General features: G+C 49.1%; 1 protein-coding gene across 2 annotated transcripts in view; it reads right to left on the reverse strand.

Annotated features, from left to right (window-relative positions):
• EGFR (epidermal growth factor receptor) overlaps positions 1 to 18,259 on the reverse strand; it is a 157,635-nt gene that overhangs the window by 4,335 nt on the left and 135,041 nt on the right. For both annotated transcript variants that reach the window (XM_019726356.2, XM_019726357.2), the window contains exons 20-25: positions 15,123 to 15,308; positions 8,204 to 8,359; positions 7,294 to 7,369; positions 4,055 to 4,201; positions 2,534 to 2,631; positions 343 to 510 (exon numbers count right to left, since the gene is read on the reverse strand). In XM_019726356.2, coding sequence (XP_019581915.2) covers positions 343 to 510; positions 2,534 to 2,631; positions 4,055 to 4,201; positions 7,294 to 7,369; positions 8,204 to 8,359; positions 15,123 to 15,308 — 831 coding nt within the window. The remainder of the gene's footprint in view (positions 1 to 342; positions 511 to 2,533; positions 2,632 to 4,054; positions 4,202 to 7,293; positions 7,370 to 8,203; positions 8,360 to 15,122; positions 15,309 to 18,259) is intronic.

Genomic DNA, 18,259 nt, shown 5'->3' on the forward strand with positions numbered 1-18,259 from the left:
GAGCTCAGGCACCTTCTCACCCATTTCCACAACGGAAAGAGGCGTCTCATGCAGTGGATGTATTTAAAGGTGCTTAATTTTGTTGGGACCCATCAGCTTTAGAAAAACTAGGTTTAGTTCTGATTTAATTCTGTTCCCAAGGGAAGCTAAAGTGAGGACGTCGGGTTGTCGCAATGCGGTAACATAATACACTCAGTCGCTTCGCTCCGAGTTTGGCTTTGCCATTTGGTTAAAATGTACCTCTTCACCTCTATGTGAGTTCCGCTAGGAAGGTGTCGGTTTCTCTAAAGCTCATTCATTCAATCCGATCGACACAGCTTGAGAAAGAGCAAGACCTCTTACCAGAGAGTTCAGCAGGGGCGTCCGGGACGTGGAGGGGCTGTGGAAGAAGGCCTGCTGCGGGATGAGGTACTCGTCGGCGTCAATCACGTCCTCCATGTCGTCTTCATCCATTAGGGCGCGATAGAAGTTGGAGTCGGTCGGGCTGGGCAAGTTCATTCTCTCATCCCCCTGGGGCACAGATTTTGAGACCATTAGACAGGCCCACAGGGATGTTATTCCACATCTAGGTCCACTGCAGGTTTGCCAATGTAGATATCAAAGCATGCCCACCTCCCTGTGAAGTACAGCTGCTTCCGCCTCTCCCCGCAATAAAATTAAAACATGAAACATTCCTTGATGTTTAAAAGCCTCCGAATGAAATGCAAACCGCGTAGGAGGGAAAAGAAAGGGATGAAGTAGTAGCATTTCTCGAGTGTGTACTACGCTGTTAGGTGCTGTGATGTTGTGATTTATAATCAGAAATACATATTTGGTCTTGTCTGCTATTCCTGGCACAAAGCTCCTAAAAACCTTGGCATTTCCTCCGTGTTGAGAGCCAGGAAAGTGTCTCTAGTTACATGAATGGGGTGACTTTAGGCTCACACCTGAGGATGGGGGCTGGTTGCCAGGAGAACCAACCTGTGATTGGAGGGTTGGAACTTCCAGTCCCACCCCACTAACCTGTGGGGAAGGGAGAGGGGCTGGAGGTGGAATCAATCACCAATGGCCAGTGATTTATTAACCAGGCCCAAACAATAGAGCGTCTTCCATAAAAACTGAAAAAGACAGGGTTCAGAGAGCTTCCAGACTGGTAAGCACGTGGAGATTTGGGGAGAGTGGTGCACCTGGAGAGGGAGGGAAACTCTGGGTTCCTCCCTTCTCCTTATCTTGACCTATGCGTCGCTTCTGTAGGGCTGTTCCCAGTTACATCCATTTATAACAAACCAGTGATCTAGTGAGTAAATGAGTTGCTTGAGTTGTGAGAGCTGCTCTAGCAAATTAATGGAACCCAAGGAGAGGGTTGTAGGAACCTCTGATTTATAGACTGTTGGTCAGAAACCTAGACTTGCAATTGGCATCTGAAGAGGAAGGGGTGGGGGCAGTCTTGGAGGTCTGAGCCCTTAACCTGTGGGATGGGACGCTATCTCCAGGTAGTGTCAGAATTGAGATGAATTGTAGGACAACCCACTGGTGGTGAGTTACTTGCATGGTGGTGTGGGGAAAACCTGCCTTTACTCTTTCCCCCTCACCCTTCACACACACACACACACACACACACACACACACACACACACACTGGATTACTGAGCAGAACGTTTGGGTGTTATGCAATGTATTCTGCATATATTATTTCATCAAATGTTTAACACAACTAGGGTTTCCAAGTGGGAATTCCCGCCTGTTCTCAGGAATTTTTTCGCTTTCCCGTTCCCGAATCCCGAGATATAAACTGTTTTCTGTTCTCCACAATGAATCGTTTCCACAAAGTGACGACTGATACTACCAACCACCTGGGTTCAAGGAGCCGATTTTCCCGATTTGCTGACCAACTTTTCTCAAGATTCGGGAAAGGAAAAGCAAAAAAAAATTTCCCAAGAATGGGCAGGAATTCCCGCCCAGAAACCCTAGCAATAAATAGGAAAAATGTCTAAGTGATACATTGTGAGTAGTACGTTTATTTCCCATTGTGGGTATTACTGGGTTCAAGGAGCCGATTTTCCCGATTTCCTGACCAACTTTTCTCGGGATTCGGGAATGGAAAAGTGAAAAAAATTCCCGAGAATGGGCAGAAATTCCTACCCGGAAACCTTAAACACAGCTCTATGAGCTTGGTTTTGTTAACCGAAGGTGGTTAAGTGGAGAATCAGGAATTTGAAGCCAGGTTTGGCCAACACCAAAGCCTGCTTCTCCATCAGACCCAGCCAAGGCTTTGACGAACTGACATACAAAGGTGATACCTGAAACGGAGTGAGGGAGGCTGCCTGGACACTAGAGTTCAGACGGGGGGTGGCAAATGGAGCTGGAGGGGCACCACAAATGAGCTCTGTTTCGTTTGCAGTGTGGCCTGTGCCTCCCCCAGAGCTTGTTCCAATGCACCGAGGATCTAATGACACAGCCAGGTGACAGTGTCAGCCCCTGAGTGGAGCCCAGTGACATTTGATGCTCATTGAAGGGACTTTTCCCAGTGAAAGTGCAGACTGAGATCTGATACCTGGATGACAAGGTAACGCTGGGGGTCTCTGGCCATTTTGGAGAATTCGACGATCAACTCACGGAATTTTGGGCGACTGTCTGCATCTATCATCCAGCCTGGAGAAAGAATGACAAAAAATGGTACAATCAGAACCCTGAAAAAAAAAAGATACAAATGGCATTGCTTAAAGAAAGCACTTATGGCGAGATCCTGTTACACAAATAAATGATGAAGAAAGACACCTAATCTTTGGGATAGGCAAACCAGCACTGATTCCTGTTTAAAGGCCATGATATATATGAATCAGAATGACAATAACATCTTCTAATTTTCTGCGCCTGCTCTTCCTAGGGCCAGCATTCCGGTGTTGTCACCTTAAGAGATCCAGCAGCCTTGTTACACGCTTCGCTCTTTGTGAACTGCTCTGATTGCAGGTGCCCTGGTGTCCAGGCTGACAAAGGCCTCACTCGATGGTCACCCTTCTCTACATTCACTCAACAATCTTGCAAGCTTGAAACCACATTCCATTTAGGGAAACTTAGGACCTTTCTTTAGGAACCTCGGGCTTTGGGAACGCCCCACCCTGGTGCTTTCATGGTGTTACAGGCTCGGGAGTCACATGTGCAGTTCATGGGGTACTTCAGTGCCTTCCTTAGGAGGAAGCCATGCCAGTGCAGAGTGATTCCAAGCTGGCAGAGCAGCTATCGACTGGAAACCCTCGTGCCTCTTGAGGGGTCACATTTATTTTCTATCACCAGGATGTTGGGCTATTTTAGGCCAGGCTGCTATGTGACCTTAGACAAATACTGTCACCTTTGTGCACCCCAGCTTCCTCAGCCCAAAGCGAGGAAGTTGAAATAGATGAACCCCGTGGTCTGTAGCTCAGAAAGCCATCAATGTTTACCTTAACTGTGCTCCATCACATTCCCTGGGCTACTTCTTGTGGAAATGCCCATCATACGTGTAACGTTACCTCCTTAGCCTACTGAACTTGTGGTTCTGGTGGAATAAACGCGTCAACCGAGTTCCACACTCTTATTTGGATTAAAATGTTTGCTTGCTACACTGCAGTCAGGCCTCACATAAACCCACTATTTGAAAGGTTTAAGTCAAAGCAGAAATGTTGATTCTATTCGCCTCACGGGGTTACTCATTGTTAGGCATTTCAAAACAGTCTCTCTGGTAACAGACTTCAAAATGTGGGGCGGCTTTTTCATTGAGCAACTCAGAATAGGATATTTTGGTGTAATGGCTTATGGAGGGCTTTGATTTTATTTATCTGCTTGCAAACACGGGCAAATGTCAGGTCACAATGCTCAATGAGTCAAGGAAGTACTTCCTGAAGAATGTTTGAGGGAGGGTATTATTGGATGTTTCTGGACTTGACTGCCTGCTGTAAAGAATGTGACAGCATTTCTTTGGGGAAATCTCAAGTCTCAATTATTTGGCTGAAGGCAGCAGTGCCTTCTGGGCACAGAAATGCACTCGGAGTGCCAAGGTCCAGCTAAGCAAGTGTGGACGGCCACAGCGGTTACTCACACTTGACCATGATCATGTAGACGTCGATGGTGCATATAGGCGGCTGTGGGAGGCGCTCTCCTTTCTCCAGGACAGTTGAGATCTCACTCGCTGGGATTCCATCGTAAGGCTTGGACCCAAACGTCATCAGCTCCCAAACAGTGACCCCTGACAGGATGAAGGAGCCGCTCTGAGTTGATAATCAAACCTTGCCTTTAGTCATTGTTGATACTGTTTCTAGTGTTTAGAGACTTAAGTTTCCGTGGCCTTGGGCAATTTGCTTCCCTGCTGGAAGCCTCAGTTTACCTCTCTGTAAAGTGGGATAATGAGAGTGTCTGTCTCCTACAATGGTTGAGAGGATCAAGTAAGATAATACAACTGAAATTTTCACACAATGCCAGGAAAATAGTAAGTGGCCAAAAAGTGATAAACTTTAGTAATAAAAACATGGATAATGCAACCACGCTAATAACACAAATATTATTATGCTATGGAGCAGGAGTGACACACTCAGACAGCGGCCCTAAGTGACTTGGAAGTGGAAAGATGGAGATTATAAACAAGGACATCAACTGGGTTTTTAAACAGAGAGAGAGAGAGAGAGAGAGAGAGAGACAGAGAGAGAGACAGAGAGAGAGAGAAACAGAGAAAGAGAGAGAGACTTGTTCTTTTGATAAACATAAAAACCCTGTACTTTTTGTTTCAAAATCAATTATCATGATTAAAAAAAAAAATCAAAGCAGTCATAATTTTAGAAGTGGTATTTGTTTTGCAGACCATCCCTGAGTTTTGATGCTCCTTCCATCTCTGTGCTCCTGTGCCTGGAATTCTCTGCTCTAGAAACATACGAACACCTTCGGGAGCTCGTCCCAACCTGGACAGCAAATGTGCCCTTGGTGCCACTAGAGACAACCTCAGTGGGACTGAGCCTGGGTCCCAGACTGCGGAGGGAGGGCTCAGACACAGACCCGGTGGTTTCCTGCTCTCTGGTCAGTCCGATGACCCATTCTTCAGAGTTGGCCCCCAGATATGGGTCACCACAAATCTGCTTGGATTCTCCAGAGGGCATCCCAAATGAAATGGCCTGAATTAATGTACAGGATGCAAAGTTGGAAAATGAGGGAAAGTAATGGTCCAGGCACCAGGAAAGAGATTCTTCTGCGTTTATCACCACTAGTCAACACGGAGTTGGTGAGAGAAGGCACAACCCATTTCTAGACCTCTGAGGTCAACTGATTCTCATCTAACTAGGTTTGAATGTTGTGTTTAAACGTGCATGATGGATCCCTGTGGAAAGGCAAGCTTTCCAGGTTTGGGAACAAATGGAGAAAGGGAAGGGAGTGTGTATACCTGGTTGTGGGTTATGAGTGGGACTGGCAGATGGTTTGAATGCTCTCTCTTTTCCACTCCTAAGTGGAACGAGCACATGGGTCCTAATTTAGTAAACTATTTTGCCTTGACTGGGGACTGGAGGGTGAAGAAACAGGGGATGGTTTTTAAACTAAAAATTCAGGCTCATGATTTAACAATTGTCGTGCACAGCAGATTATTATCACTGACAACACAATTTACACCGAAATGAAAAACACGCAGCCACGACGGCGACGCTGACTCTCTGATGCTGGCTGTAACCTTTCAAAGGGACTAAGTCACTGAATTGAAGAGAGTTGTCATTTCCTTGACAAACGTGGGCCAGGTGTGAACTGGGTTGGCACAGGCTGACCAGAGCACTGAGGGGGGGCAAGGGGAGGGCAGAACATATGACAGTGGAGAAGCCGTAGGAGCCAGGGCACTCACGGGCTTATCGATACTGGTCAGGAGTTCAGAGTTTATTTGGGACACACTTGGAAACCAAAGAAGGATGATAAGCGGAGAAGGAAAAGTCTGATAGGGTTAAAAATATTTTTTCCTCGTTGTCTGGAGACTAGATGAGAGTGTGTAAAACAGGAAGAGAGAAGACCCATTAGCAGCCCTTGCTGTGGGGTCACTGAGGGAGAGAGCTGGCTTGGGCTACTGCCATGACAAGAAGGTGATGCTGGGCAGGTCCAGGAGTGGGGCAAAAAGCACGTCTTTCCACCCATGTTGGGGGTAGACAGACATCTCTTGAAAGTGACTGAAAATGAGAAGCATCAGAACAGTGTTATTTCCTTATCTTGCTCATTCATTGCAGACCGCTCAGCTCACAGGTAGGTACATGTAAAAATTCATTCATTCATTCACAAAGATCTCTGCCTTTGTAAAATTTGATTCTAAAGAGGTAAACAAAGACCCATGAAATTAACAAAAAGAAAAAAAGCATTTGCAATGTTAGGAAGTTAACAGTGCTGTGGAAAAAATATGAAATGGACAATATCCTAAATGATGTTGTTTTTGTGATAATGACTAAATTCCTCTTGGAAATTCCTTTGAACATTGCTCTCCCCACATACACATTTCTGTGGGGGTGGGGTGACCCTTCCTTTTTTCCCCCTGTTGCTTTAATAGCTGGGGATAGGCTGATATGTCACAATTAAACACAGTATGGAAGGTTTGCAGGCTTTCAGTAGATGGCTAGATGACATGTGAGAACACCTGGACAGCAGTGAAATTGTGTTAGTGACACTTTCTTAAAAGACGAGGCCCTTGTAGGCTCAGGAAATCCTTCGTACAAAGGCCGTGAGGCCAGATGGTGAAAGGCATGCTGGGAACAGGGAAGCTCCTCAGAGGATGGGGCTCAGGCTTGTACAGGTGACGGTGGGATTTGGCACAGGAATTAGAAGCAGACCCTGATGAGCTGGTCCTTACTGGTGCTAGAAGCAGTGACCACCTCCCTTTCCTTATTGTGTTCCCACAGTGCATTTCTGTTAAGCCATTCTTAGCCACTGAGTTAGTTCATCACAAAACCTCGTTTCTCTACTGGAAACGCTTCCCCATGAAAACTCATTTGTCATCTCCCTTTGGTTGACTTCAAATTCATGGCGAGAGGTCGAGTTTGGTTTGATTTTGCAGGCACAGGCATTTCCTAAGTTCAAGTTCTCTCTCCCCCGCTATCCCCTCTTGACAAGTTCACTCATCTCCAGTGATACTTACTATGGTAGTTAGACTCAATTTCCTTTGTCGTGTTTTCTTAGTACAAAAGATAGACAGCAACTGTTACGTTATTATTGGTCATTGTCTTGGAAGAAAATACTTGGATGGCAGAGCATATAATGTAAGTCAACAAACAGTACAAGAGAACTGAGCCTCACTACAAAGTCATTAGCGCCAGGATTTTGACTCACCATAGCTCCAGACGTCACTTTGGTGGGTATAAATTCGGTGTAAAATGGATTCCAACGCCATCCACTTGATAGGCACCTTGGGATGACGAGAGATAAAGTAATAAGACAACTATTAGCTTCCCTCTGTTGAAAAACATTAAACCACGCTGGAACAAATTGCAAGTGACAAATGTGGGGAAGCCAGGCCACCGCCTCCCCCACCCCCCAGGCCTAGTCCTCGCCCAGCAGGCTGAGAGCAGGGCTGTTCTGTTAGGCTGAAGACTTGGCATCTGTGTGCAGTCTGGGGCGCTGGCTGCACATTCTGGCAGCTGGGGGCTCTGGTTGTGCCCTGTGGTCCTATCCACCCCGCGTTTGTGGTGTTTGCTGGGGCCAGCTGCTTGGAGCAACGCAGGCTAGAGTGAGACGTGAAAGCGGGTCTATACAGCTGATGGAGAATATTCCAGAGGGCCTAAGAGAACTGTGGCCCTCCCTGCTGGGGGAGAGTCCCGTGGAGAGCCCCCAAACCTGTCTGAGAGGGGGAGCCCACCCCACTGCTGCCAGTGCCAGGCGTGAGTCACAGACACCCTTGGGAGCTCCCGGAACTTGGGAGGTTTCTGTAGTTCTGAGATGTCCTCAACAGCAGTGTGCCACCAAATTAGCTGTACATTCCCCAGCTGTTCTTCCAAAGGGTGCTTTATCCTGCAGGGGAGGTTGAAAGCCACCCTTGGCTGGCCTGGAGAGGGAGCTGAACTCCTGTGTACTGTTGCTGGCCTCTGCACGTGACAGAAATGACAGACCCTCCCAGCAAATCCTGCTCCCAAAGCCGCTCCGGTTTGCACAGACAGAAGACCTCGCTAGACCCAGAAGGTCCCTGACGTCATTAAGCTTGCTGGCGGGAAAACGCTGGCTGGCCTACAAGCCTGCCCCTTACCTTGCCTCCTTCCGCATGGTATTCCTTCTCCTCGGCACCCAGCAGCTTGGCCAACCCAAAGTCTGTGATCTTGACATGCTGTGGCGTCTTCACCAGGACATTCCTGGCTGCCAGGTCACGGTGCACCAAGCGCCGGTCCTCCAGGTAGTTCATGCCCTGCAAAAATGGGCCATGTGGTGAGACCGTCACCCCGGGAGCACAGACCTGGGTTTGGGCTGAGGGGAGGCATGCAGAGCTTCTCCGTGTCAGGGACCAATGGAGCCCATCTCTGTCCTTCCCTTGGTGGACACAGGAACTGGAACCTGGTAAACGTGAGTAACTGTCTACTGAATGGATATAAAGGCAAATGAAATAGGACATAACCAGCTGCTGCTTTGTTAACTTTTCTCCATCCAGTTACTCGAGTTTCAAACCCAGATGAACCACGTAGAAGAGGACAGTGACAGCAAGAGCTCCGCCATCAGGCCGAGACCGGGCTCCTCACCTTCCCTGCACTTAGCCAAGCTGTGTGCTTCTCTGTGAAGTGGCGGCACTCTCTCCCCAACGACTTGTGTCCAGTGCTATTTTCTCTCTCTTTTTAAAACTGAAACCACATGGCTATTGCTTTTGCTTCAAAGTGCTCTTCCCCTCTCCCTCTCTGGTGGCCTCCGTAATTCTGTTGTAGTCAGAATTGCTGTTGTAAGAGAAAGAATGGAAAGAATGGAAAGAATGGAAGGAAGGAAGGAAGGAAGGAAGGAAGGAAGGAAGGAAGGAAGGAAAAGAGAAAGGAAGGAGGAAGGAAGGAATGAACAGAGGAACAAAGGATGCAGGAAGAAAAGAGGGAGGAAGGAAGGAAGGAGGAAGTAGAGAGGAAGGAGTTAGGAAGGCAGGAAGGACAGAGGAAGGCAGGAAAGAAAGAAAGAAGGAAGGAAGGAAGGAAGGGCAGCTGAGAAGCACCTAACAGTGCCCAACACATAATGAATTGCTGGAAATACTACTCCTGAACCCCAGCCCTTGCCCACGGTGACACTGTCACACGCACTGTCACTTCTGACCCAGCTGTGCCAAGCTCCCTTATACCCTGTCAAGCTCCAACCTGCTGACATGAGTAGGCAGCCCTCCCCTCTGTACGTGGTTGGGCTGGTAGGATGCAGGGGCCGTGGGGGTAAGCTCTGCAGAGGCTGTTGAATTTCCTCCCACCTACCCGCAAAGGCACCTCTCCTCTCTCCAGTCAGGAGGGGGCGCTACTTCCAACTTGCTTTGGAGCTGACACTCCTGAACTCTCTAGTAAAGAGTAGGCACCACAGGAATGCTTCCTGAAGTGCATGAAATGCAAACAAATGGGTTTAGCCAACTCTCTTTTACTCTCTAGGTTGCTTGCAGCTGTGGAGGGAATCTCCATTTTAATGCAAAGGCAGGGATGAAATCCTCCCCCCCACCCCAAATTTTCTGGCAATTTTTTTGCTTCCTTTTGCATAGGTATTAGGTGAAAATGACTAGCTTGTCATATCAGAGTGAAATTAAAAATTTTTTTCTTTCTAGAGCAAAACTAACCATCACAGGAAAAGTAGAATCTTATGAAAACGCTACCAGGAATTAGTCTTTGCGGGCTACTTTTGAGGCCTTTCGTGTTTGTCTTTTCTTGGGAAAAAAGAAGTGATTGTTTCCCAGGTCTCCTTTCTCCCTTGTATTATCTAGAAAGCTCCTGAATTAACGTTGAAGACGCTGTTTGATTGAAGTGGTTCCCTGTCTAAGACTTCTCAGATGCTGGGGGTCGGAGGGAAGGTTAGCGTGGCTCATGTGTGCTGAAGAGGAAATTAGCAGGCTCTCCTCTGGGACAGCACTCGTAAATTAGGAATCATAATGTATGGATGACGTGTGAAGAGGTAGAGGGAAGGACAAGCTGAGAAAATGCTTCCAAACAGGACAAACTTGCTGCTCCCTGTCACCTCTTGTACCGGGGGGTCCTTTCTTCAGCTTCAGTCTCCCCGTTGATTCCTGGGACCCCAGGACTGTGTTTTGTGCTGGGTCCCCCGTGTCTTATAAAAGAGTAAGGCTTCTATGTATTAAATATGCTGTGCTCTTACCCATTCCAAAAGGATTAATTATGCGTGGCTTCTGGCCTGGTTAGACCAACGTCTGTATTCCAGGCTCTGTATTACCTCAGTGTCCTCTCTCTCCTGACCCCCTTGTTTTCTTTCTTCCCTTCCACCCTCTGTCTCTGTCATTCATTGCTCCATCACAGACTTCCTGAAGACGTCCTCTGAGGTAGGTATTGTGTAGGTGTGGCAATACTCCTAGCAATAATCACACCTAAGTCCCTATGCATAGGAAATAGCCACCCTTTCTGTCCCTCTCCCTTTATTTAAAATTCTTGTCTTTTGTGAGTTCATTAAACGCACAAAGAGAACCTCAGAGGGTGTTTCCAGCTTCCTTTAACTGTCATCACCCACACTCGTTTTGCCTCTTTCGCGGCCTCACAGAGAACCCAGTGCACCCGACACATGTTTATAAAAGTTTGTTGAAGGGTGAATGAATCAATGATAATGGCAGCTACAGTTGTGAACCCGACGATGTGCCAGGCATTTCAAACACATCTGTGCAGAAGCTTCCAGAAGGCGCTGGCAGTCCTGGCAGCTTCATGACTGCCCTGACAGCTGACCCAGAGAGCCCAGGGGCGGGGATGGTGCTTCACAGACCAAGTCCTGAGTCCCAAGACCACCATCCAGACCGAGTCCTGAATTTCCTGCTGGGAACTCCAGCTGCCACTCGCCTGCCCGCCCAAAGGCTGCTTGGGTTGGAAAGAAACAAGACAAAAAACCACCCCCCAGCCCTTGGCCCTGTGCTTCCCAGTGAGTCCCTGTCTCCGTGTAAATCTAATAAATGGAACTGAGCTCCCCCCCCTCCCCCACCTCACTGGTCTTTAAAGGACTAGAGCTACTGAATGAATTGGGATGTTTTCTCAGAACACCAGTCTTTGGAGCAGGCCTGGGAAAGGGGAGGAAAGGGCCGTTTACATATGCTGGCGCACACAGCTAATCAGCCAGAGGGGCTTAAATCAGAGACATTTGGGATGAGGAGATTAGACTCATTTGAACTTAGATAAAACTCCCTTCATCCGTCTCTGTCCCACACTACAGAGCAGTTTGAAAGGCCATCTCCATGCCCAGCAGAGTTATATTTTAACCAGTCACCAAAGATAAGAGTCATGATATTGCTCATGAACTCTCAGAATCTAAACAGAGACACCACAGGAAGCACTATCAGCAGAGCCTGGGGGGGCCTTTCAGGAATCTCATTTCCTGGTTCTTCCCCGAGATCCCCACTTCAATTTAGTCCCACGTATTTTTGCTGCTGTTGTTCATTACTACAGGCAGTTAGGACACATTCTGAAGTAATGAGGTTAAGGGGAATTTGACGAGCCAACCTGAAGCCTCAGCACACAGTAGGAGAGCACAGGGACACGCTTCACAACGCACAGTAGGAGAACACAGGGACACGCTTCACACCATCTGAAAGGTTTCTCTGGCACGAGCAGAACAAGGAAGGACTGGGGGTGGCTGGGTTTGACCCTGACATGCTGTCTTCCCCGTGGCTGCCTCATCCTACATCCTTGGGAGGGGTCCAGAGTGAGAGGCTGAGATGAGATTCTCTTTGTTTTATTTCATAAACCGCCACATGGCAAAGTCCAGGCACACACAGACTTAGGGAATATAGAAAGGGCAGAAAGTAGGAGGTGGAGAGGTTGGCAGATGGCGAAATGCTGGTGAAATAAAGTCAAAGTATGGCTTCCCTCCCACTGAGCCCCTGCCCTCAGCAGAGGCAGAAAAGTGTCAGAGATTCTCTTCCAGACAGAGATCATGTGGCACTAACATCCTACTGTGTAGGGCAGAGGACCACCCGGCTCACTGGCCTGTGGGTAACGAGCATGGACGGGGGGACACGGCTGCCTGGGGTCAAATCCTCATTTTGCTACTTACTAGCTTGAGACCTTGGCAAGTTATAAAAACCCATGCCTCTCTTTCCCACAGTAAAACGTACTTCAAACTGAATCCTTTGAAGTAAAAATTGTTTTGAAGTTTATCTTTACTAAGTTTTATCTCATAGATTGAACTAAGTGTAGTTTGGTGCTTTTAAAGTTGTGGTGGGAGAATGATGCCCATATATAAATTTCTTCCTGAGACCATCTCCCTCCCTTGTCAGCTATCTTCAAATCTCACCAGAGGCTGCTCCCAAGGATCTTAAACTTGTATCATTTGTCTGAAAACTCAATTCTGTGAGATCGTAATCTGGGTTAGGTGATAAGAACCCAGCTCTGTTGTTCAAAGGGCTGGGAACACGCTAGCTTAATCAGTCTAGATGGCTTTATTTATGGTAGGACTTTGCAATAACCTCCACGGTGATCTCTAAAGGGGAAGAGTGTGGCACAGCAACAGTGGTTTCCAAACTGAAGTGATGACAGGATCCTTTGGTTTGGGACACTTTATTATATTACTGTGCCTTGTGATATATTTGGGGGTTTACAGGCTGGCTTATATAGCCAGAAAGAATGGATATGCTTTCTAAAGCAACTAAGTTACTCCCAGTAGGTGAGAGTCACCCATGATCTTATGAGCCAGGAGTTTAGGAAACTGTGTGTGGTCTTTCTGAGTGGTAGGCAGGTGATGTCTGCCTAAGGTCCTGAGTTTGGTGTTTTATATGGAGAACAGAATCCGTTTTCACCATTTATGGCAAGGGGGTATGGCTTCCTTCTGGCTCTCCCAAACCCATCCAGATCTCCCTCGGCCACTTCCACCTTTTTTCTTTTTCCTTTTGCCTGGGTAATATAATTTTATTTGTCCTCTTAGCAGTTTTGCCCAGACAGTAAACTTGCATGACAGTGGCCAGCTTTCCCGCAATATTTAGGAAACCTCCCAAGATAGCCCATGCCTTGTGAATCAACACAGGGCATTCAGAAGTCAATAAATCCCACTTTGAAAAGGCCAGGAGTTTAGTTTCTGGTCAGCCACGAAGTGTTTCTGGGTAGTTTCACTTTAAGCTTTTACAAAGAAAATTGTTTAATGCTTAGATAAATAGTCACTAAACCAAAAGCAAACTTCTCTCTTTGCAGCTGAGGAAGCCATTATTTTTGTTTCCCTCCAGGGACCACAGCTATTGAAATACAGTAGAATAAGGTGTCTCTTATGCATTAGAAGGCAATTTGTCAGACAAAGAGCTGACAGCCACCATGTGAAAGGACTTCAACTCAAAGTAAAGCTAAACCAAGTACAAGAGGCAGAACAGTGGATTTAAATAAGAGGTTGAAATTGTGAGTAGTATATGGAGGCCTCTGCTGGAAAACTTCCAGGCCCGGAAAACTCCACTCAGGAACTGTGGTCAGTGGGTGCTACGCGAATAGTGTCCCCTCTCCCCCCCGCCCCTGCCCAATTTCATGTCTACCTGGAACTTCAGAATGTGCCCTTATTTGGACAGAAGGCTCTGTTGTGGGAAGCCATCACACCTGTGGTCATTTGTTGTGGCAGCCGTAGAAAACGAACACAGTCGCACACAGAAACAAGAAGCATTTTCATGAAGCCAGGGCCTCTGAGATACACACGCCGCCTTCCAGGACCATTATCTAGTAACGACGATGTAAATCCTCTGCTCTGTGACCCAGGGTGAGGCCATGAGTGTGGCAAGCACACCAGGTGACTGCGGTGGTCAGAGAAGGAGCGGTCTCCACTTCCCGGGGTGCTGGGAGCCCCCAGTGGCTGCAGCTGAGAAGTGAACACCAGAGGGCCCTGGAATGGCCCCGTGCCCTGTCTGCTTCTGGGGGTGGGGGTGGGGGGGGCTCCTGCTGCTTAGCCAACCTGGCCCAGAAGCTCAGTGTCAGGAGGGGAGCCTGCCTCACCCAGGTCACGGCTCCTGGCAACAGCCCGTCTTGTGGCATCATGGGCAGCTACCAGTGGAGCAGTACCCAAAACACATTTGTGTTTCTCTTAGAAGTCACCTGCCACATCTGGTGGCAGTTGAGTGAGCAAGTTGAGAGCACCCTCAGGAGTAATTGTGCAGGACTGAATGCCATTTTCTCCACCGGGGCTGACGTGAGAAATGAGGAATTGGATGAGGCCAGGTGGATGGTTTCCTCCCTGGCACACCCCTGCACACCCCGCCCTGTTATCTGAGGGTGACGAGGGGCAATGATTGATGTAGACTCAGAGAGGGGGGCCCTCCCACAAATTCCTCATGTTCAGCTGAGTACAATGTACGTCCATGGTCAGAAGGACATAGAATTAAGCGAGTTGGGTTGCAAATAACTGAGGCAGAGGAAGGTTTCAGATAAAGGTAAAAGTCCTGAGGCCACCTGAGCAGCTAAGTACCTGCCTCTTTGTTCTGTTCCTGTCCTCAGGGCACGGGTGGGGTCACCTGGCCACTGCCTACACTGCCAGCTCCCCCCTCGCTCAAACCCCAGTGAAGCAGCAGAAGCATCTCTCCATCCTCCTGTAACCTACACACTAGGCCTTACACCCAGCACCTGCCCCCCCACTCAGCCATGCTGTCACCTGTGTCCTCCAGGCTCAGCCTGGTTTGCTTGCCTTGTTATCAAGTCCCTGCTGGGTGACTCTACCACAAATCACCACAGTATTCAACAGAAAGTGCACCAGAAAATAAGAACACGCACATCGAACCAGGCTGAGCATCCAACAAAGAGAAAGCTGCTCAAAGGTAGCAGAAGAATTAATTTTCCTCGTGCAGTGGGACCGGCACTGCATCCATGCAAAAGACAATCAATTCGATTTCTTCCAAAAGGAAGTGGGGCGCTCACTAATGACCATATGGTCCCTGGAGGTGTGGGGGGGGGGGGGGTTGTGCAGCTGCGTGTCCTGTTTGGTGGGACGCCCAGGGCCGGCCACCTACTCGGTGCCGCCCCATGGGCTGGGCTCCCGGCCAGTCCACTTACCTTGGCGATCTGCACACACCAGTTGAGCAGGTACTGGGAGCCGATGTTGTCTTTGTGTTCACGGACATAGTCCAGGAGACAGCCAAAGGGCATGAGCTGTGTGATGAGCTGGACCGTGGATGTCAGGCAGATGCCCAGCAGACGGCACACGTGAGGGTTGTCCACACTGGCCATCACATAGGCTTCCTGCACGGAGGAGAGGACAGGAAGCCGTCAGAAGGCTCGAGGGAGAGGCAGGCGGACCCCTTTCCAGGTGAAAAAGCATGAACATGATTTTGAATTTCAAAACGTGAACCTGTGCAGCACAAGCCAGCCCACAGGACTTCTAGTGCCATGGCTGTTCCCACAGGACCTTTTGCATGTCAGGCTGTGGAATGACCAGGCACTTGGCGAAGCTGGCACCTTCCTGAGTGCACGCAGGGAGCCCCCACGCGCAGGGAACCCCAGGCAGCATCCACCACTGGTGCATGTTGGTTGAGAAAGAGACCTGATGTCTCAAGGCCTCGGCATTGCTGATGTCTTCCTTATGAAGACCTCCACCTCAGGGCTAAAGACGCTGCCGTTTCAAATGTCGTCAGGGTCCCCACACCCTGGATAAGGACTCGCCCACTGAATCTGGAACCCCCATATAGGTACCACGGAGACGTGATCATGGGGGCTCTAGGAGAGGTCACTGAGCAGGCAGGTGGCCGAGGGAGTCCTCACATCTGCAGAGCACTGCTCCTCACTGTGCCATGGGCACTGTGTGGTCCCAGGGCCACCTCTGTGAAGTGGGCTAGAGGTGTCCTTTCGGTGTAGCCTGTTCAGGTTTTGACATGGACAGAGGGCGTTTCCTGGACAGTGATGGAACCCAGTTGGCTGCCCAGGAGGCATTTGCAAGAGAGGGTCTGTGCTGCTCCTGCCTCAGTCTTGGGACCCTAGAGCCATGCGGCTCTGCCAAAGGCACCCCGCCCCCACTGATCTGGCTGGCTGGCGGCTGCCAAGGCAGGACCCTTTGTTTCACACAGATCCATGAATATACGCTTTCTTTTAACCCTCTGCTGTTCTTGGGCAGAGGAAGCTGATTATTTACGACCATGCACAACGAGGCCCTCCCTTCTGTCTGGCTGAGCATTAGGGAACCCTCCATTTCCACCCATAAATTCTCTTTTCCTTTAAAAGACAAAGGGCAATGACTTTTTATTCGGGGTCCGCCATAGAAAGGCCAGAGGCTCCCTTTTTACATCTCAGCTACTCCTGGGGTCGGAGGGGCAAGCTGGGCTGTCTTTGCAGAAGGGAAGGCACCAGCAGGGGGCGCTCTGAGACGTGGGGGGGAAGACCCGGGAAAGAGGCGGGGTGGGCGACCCATACACATCCCTAAACACATACATGATCACATCACTTTTCTGGCCTGAACCCTTCCCCTGGCCTCGTAGTTCCTGGGAAGCCTGGAGCCCTGGCGTTTGGACCCCTCCACCCACAGCACCCTGGGGTCATTAACCCTCCCGCAGGCCATCCCCCGCCCACACCCCTGGCCATGCCCATGGGAGGGCCATTATCTTGAATGCCTGTCTACCCTCTCTTTCCAGGCTGACCCCTCTTCAGGGGAGCCTCCCCACCCGACCCCTCAATCCGAGTTAAACTCTCCTGGCATTTTGGCGCTTTGCCTTGGGGGAGCAGGCTCAGCACTGCCCGGGAACTTCAAGTTAGAGCTGAGGCTCCTTGGGCCACACCGGGCCCACCATGTGAGATGCAGAGAGGCGGGCCTGCGATCTGTTTGAAGAGAGTGCTGGGTCACCTGCACTTCAATATTTGCATGATTTGAAAAACATCCTTCCCCACCAAGCTCTTTGAGGAAAAGACCTGCGTCTCAGCTCCCAGCACATGCCCTGTTGCGCTTAAGCGCTGTATGGCAGTTAACAAACGCTGCCATTTATTGCCTCGGTTTCCCCCACATACAAACGCTCCTGCTGCGGCAGCAGCAAGTGTGGTCCGCACTTTGGCAGGAGGGCCTGCATCTTCCTTTCCTCATTCCAGCGGTGCCTGTCATCTACGTAGGCACATAACGGCCTCAAACACTGTCAGGGCTGAACTACACTGAAATCATGCAAAGCCACAAATTCAAAGCAAAACCAGAGACCATGCCACTTCCGTTAACAACAACAACAAAAATCCTAGAGCTTTTAACTCTGGCTGCAGAACTTGTTGGGATGCTTTCCTGAGTGGTCAGGTGTTCTACTCTCAAGCAAAGTCTGCATTTCTTTTCTTTTATATTGTGAACATAATACCGCAACATTAAAGAGCAGATGTTTCCTACTTATGGACACTCACACATCTCTTTTGTCTTTGAGAAAGGCTAATTATAAAAACTTAGAACTGGAAAGGGCCTGTGAGGGCATTTCTTTTGAGGCCATTATTTGTCTAAAGAGGAAATCGAGGCCCAGTGAAGTGAGTGGCCGACCTGAGACCGCATTTACTCGTGTCACAGCTGGGCCCACAGGCGGGTCTCCTGTTGAGTGCTCTGGTTAAAGGTCCACCAGAAACCTCCAGACGTTATGGCACATATATAAATCTGTTTTGTATTCTCTTTCCACTGCCTGCCCTAAATTTAAACTGGAAAGTCCATGGAAAAATTAATAGGCCATGGGATTGCCAGAAAAAGCACAAATCACGTCTCTCCTCCGAGTCTGGGAAGCTGTACAACCATAACACCGAAGCAATCCTCTGGCTGTTCCTACTTTCTCAAGATCTGGTGGAGATTTGGAAACATATTGTGTTTATTTTAGAGGGGAGAAAAATCTGCAAACCAGAGCAGTTTGTGCAGCCCATCTGTTGTGGGTCCAGCAAGGAGCTGACCTGGCCCCGGGAATCGGGGAAGAGAGCAAGGGTGTGGGTGTCGGGCCACACAGAGGCTGGAGCCCTGCCAGGCCCCCGATCCTATTAAAATCTGATAGCGCACCAGAACTAGGTCATCACTTCCGCCCCACCCCCTCGGCACAATGGGGACGCTGTCTGGTCATGTGTCCTGATCTGTGTGCAGAGAAGTTAAAGTCAGCTTTTGTTCTTTGCTGTTTCTCTTGGAAACGCAAAGGTGCACTGTGACCCACACCAAGCATGCTTGGGATTCCACAACAATTTCTGAATTAGCCATCCCAGCC

Source organism: Rhinolophus sinicus, linkage group LG09 (genome assembly GCF_036562045.2).
Source record: "Rhinolophus sinicus isolate RSC01 linkage group LG09, ASM3656204v1, whole genome shotgun sequence".
In the NCBI taxonomy this organism is placed as follows: Eukaryota; Metazoa; Chordata; class Mammalia; order Chiroptera; family Rhinolophidae; genus Rhinolophus; species Rhinolophus sinicus.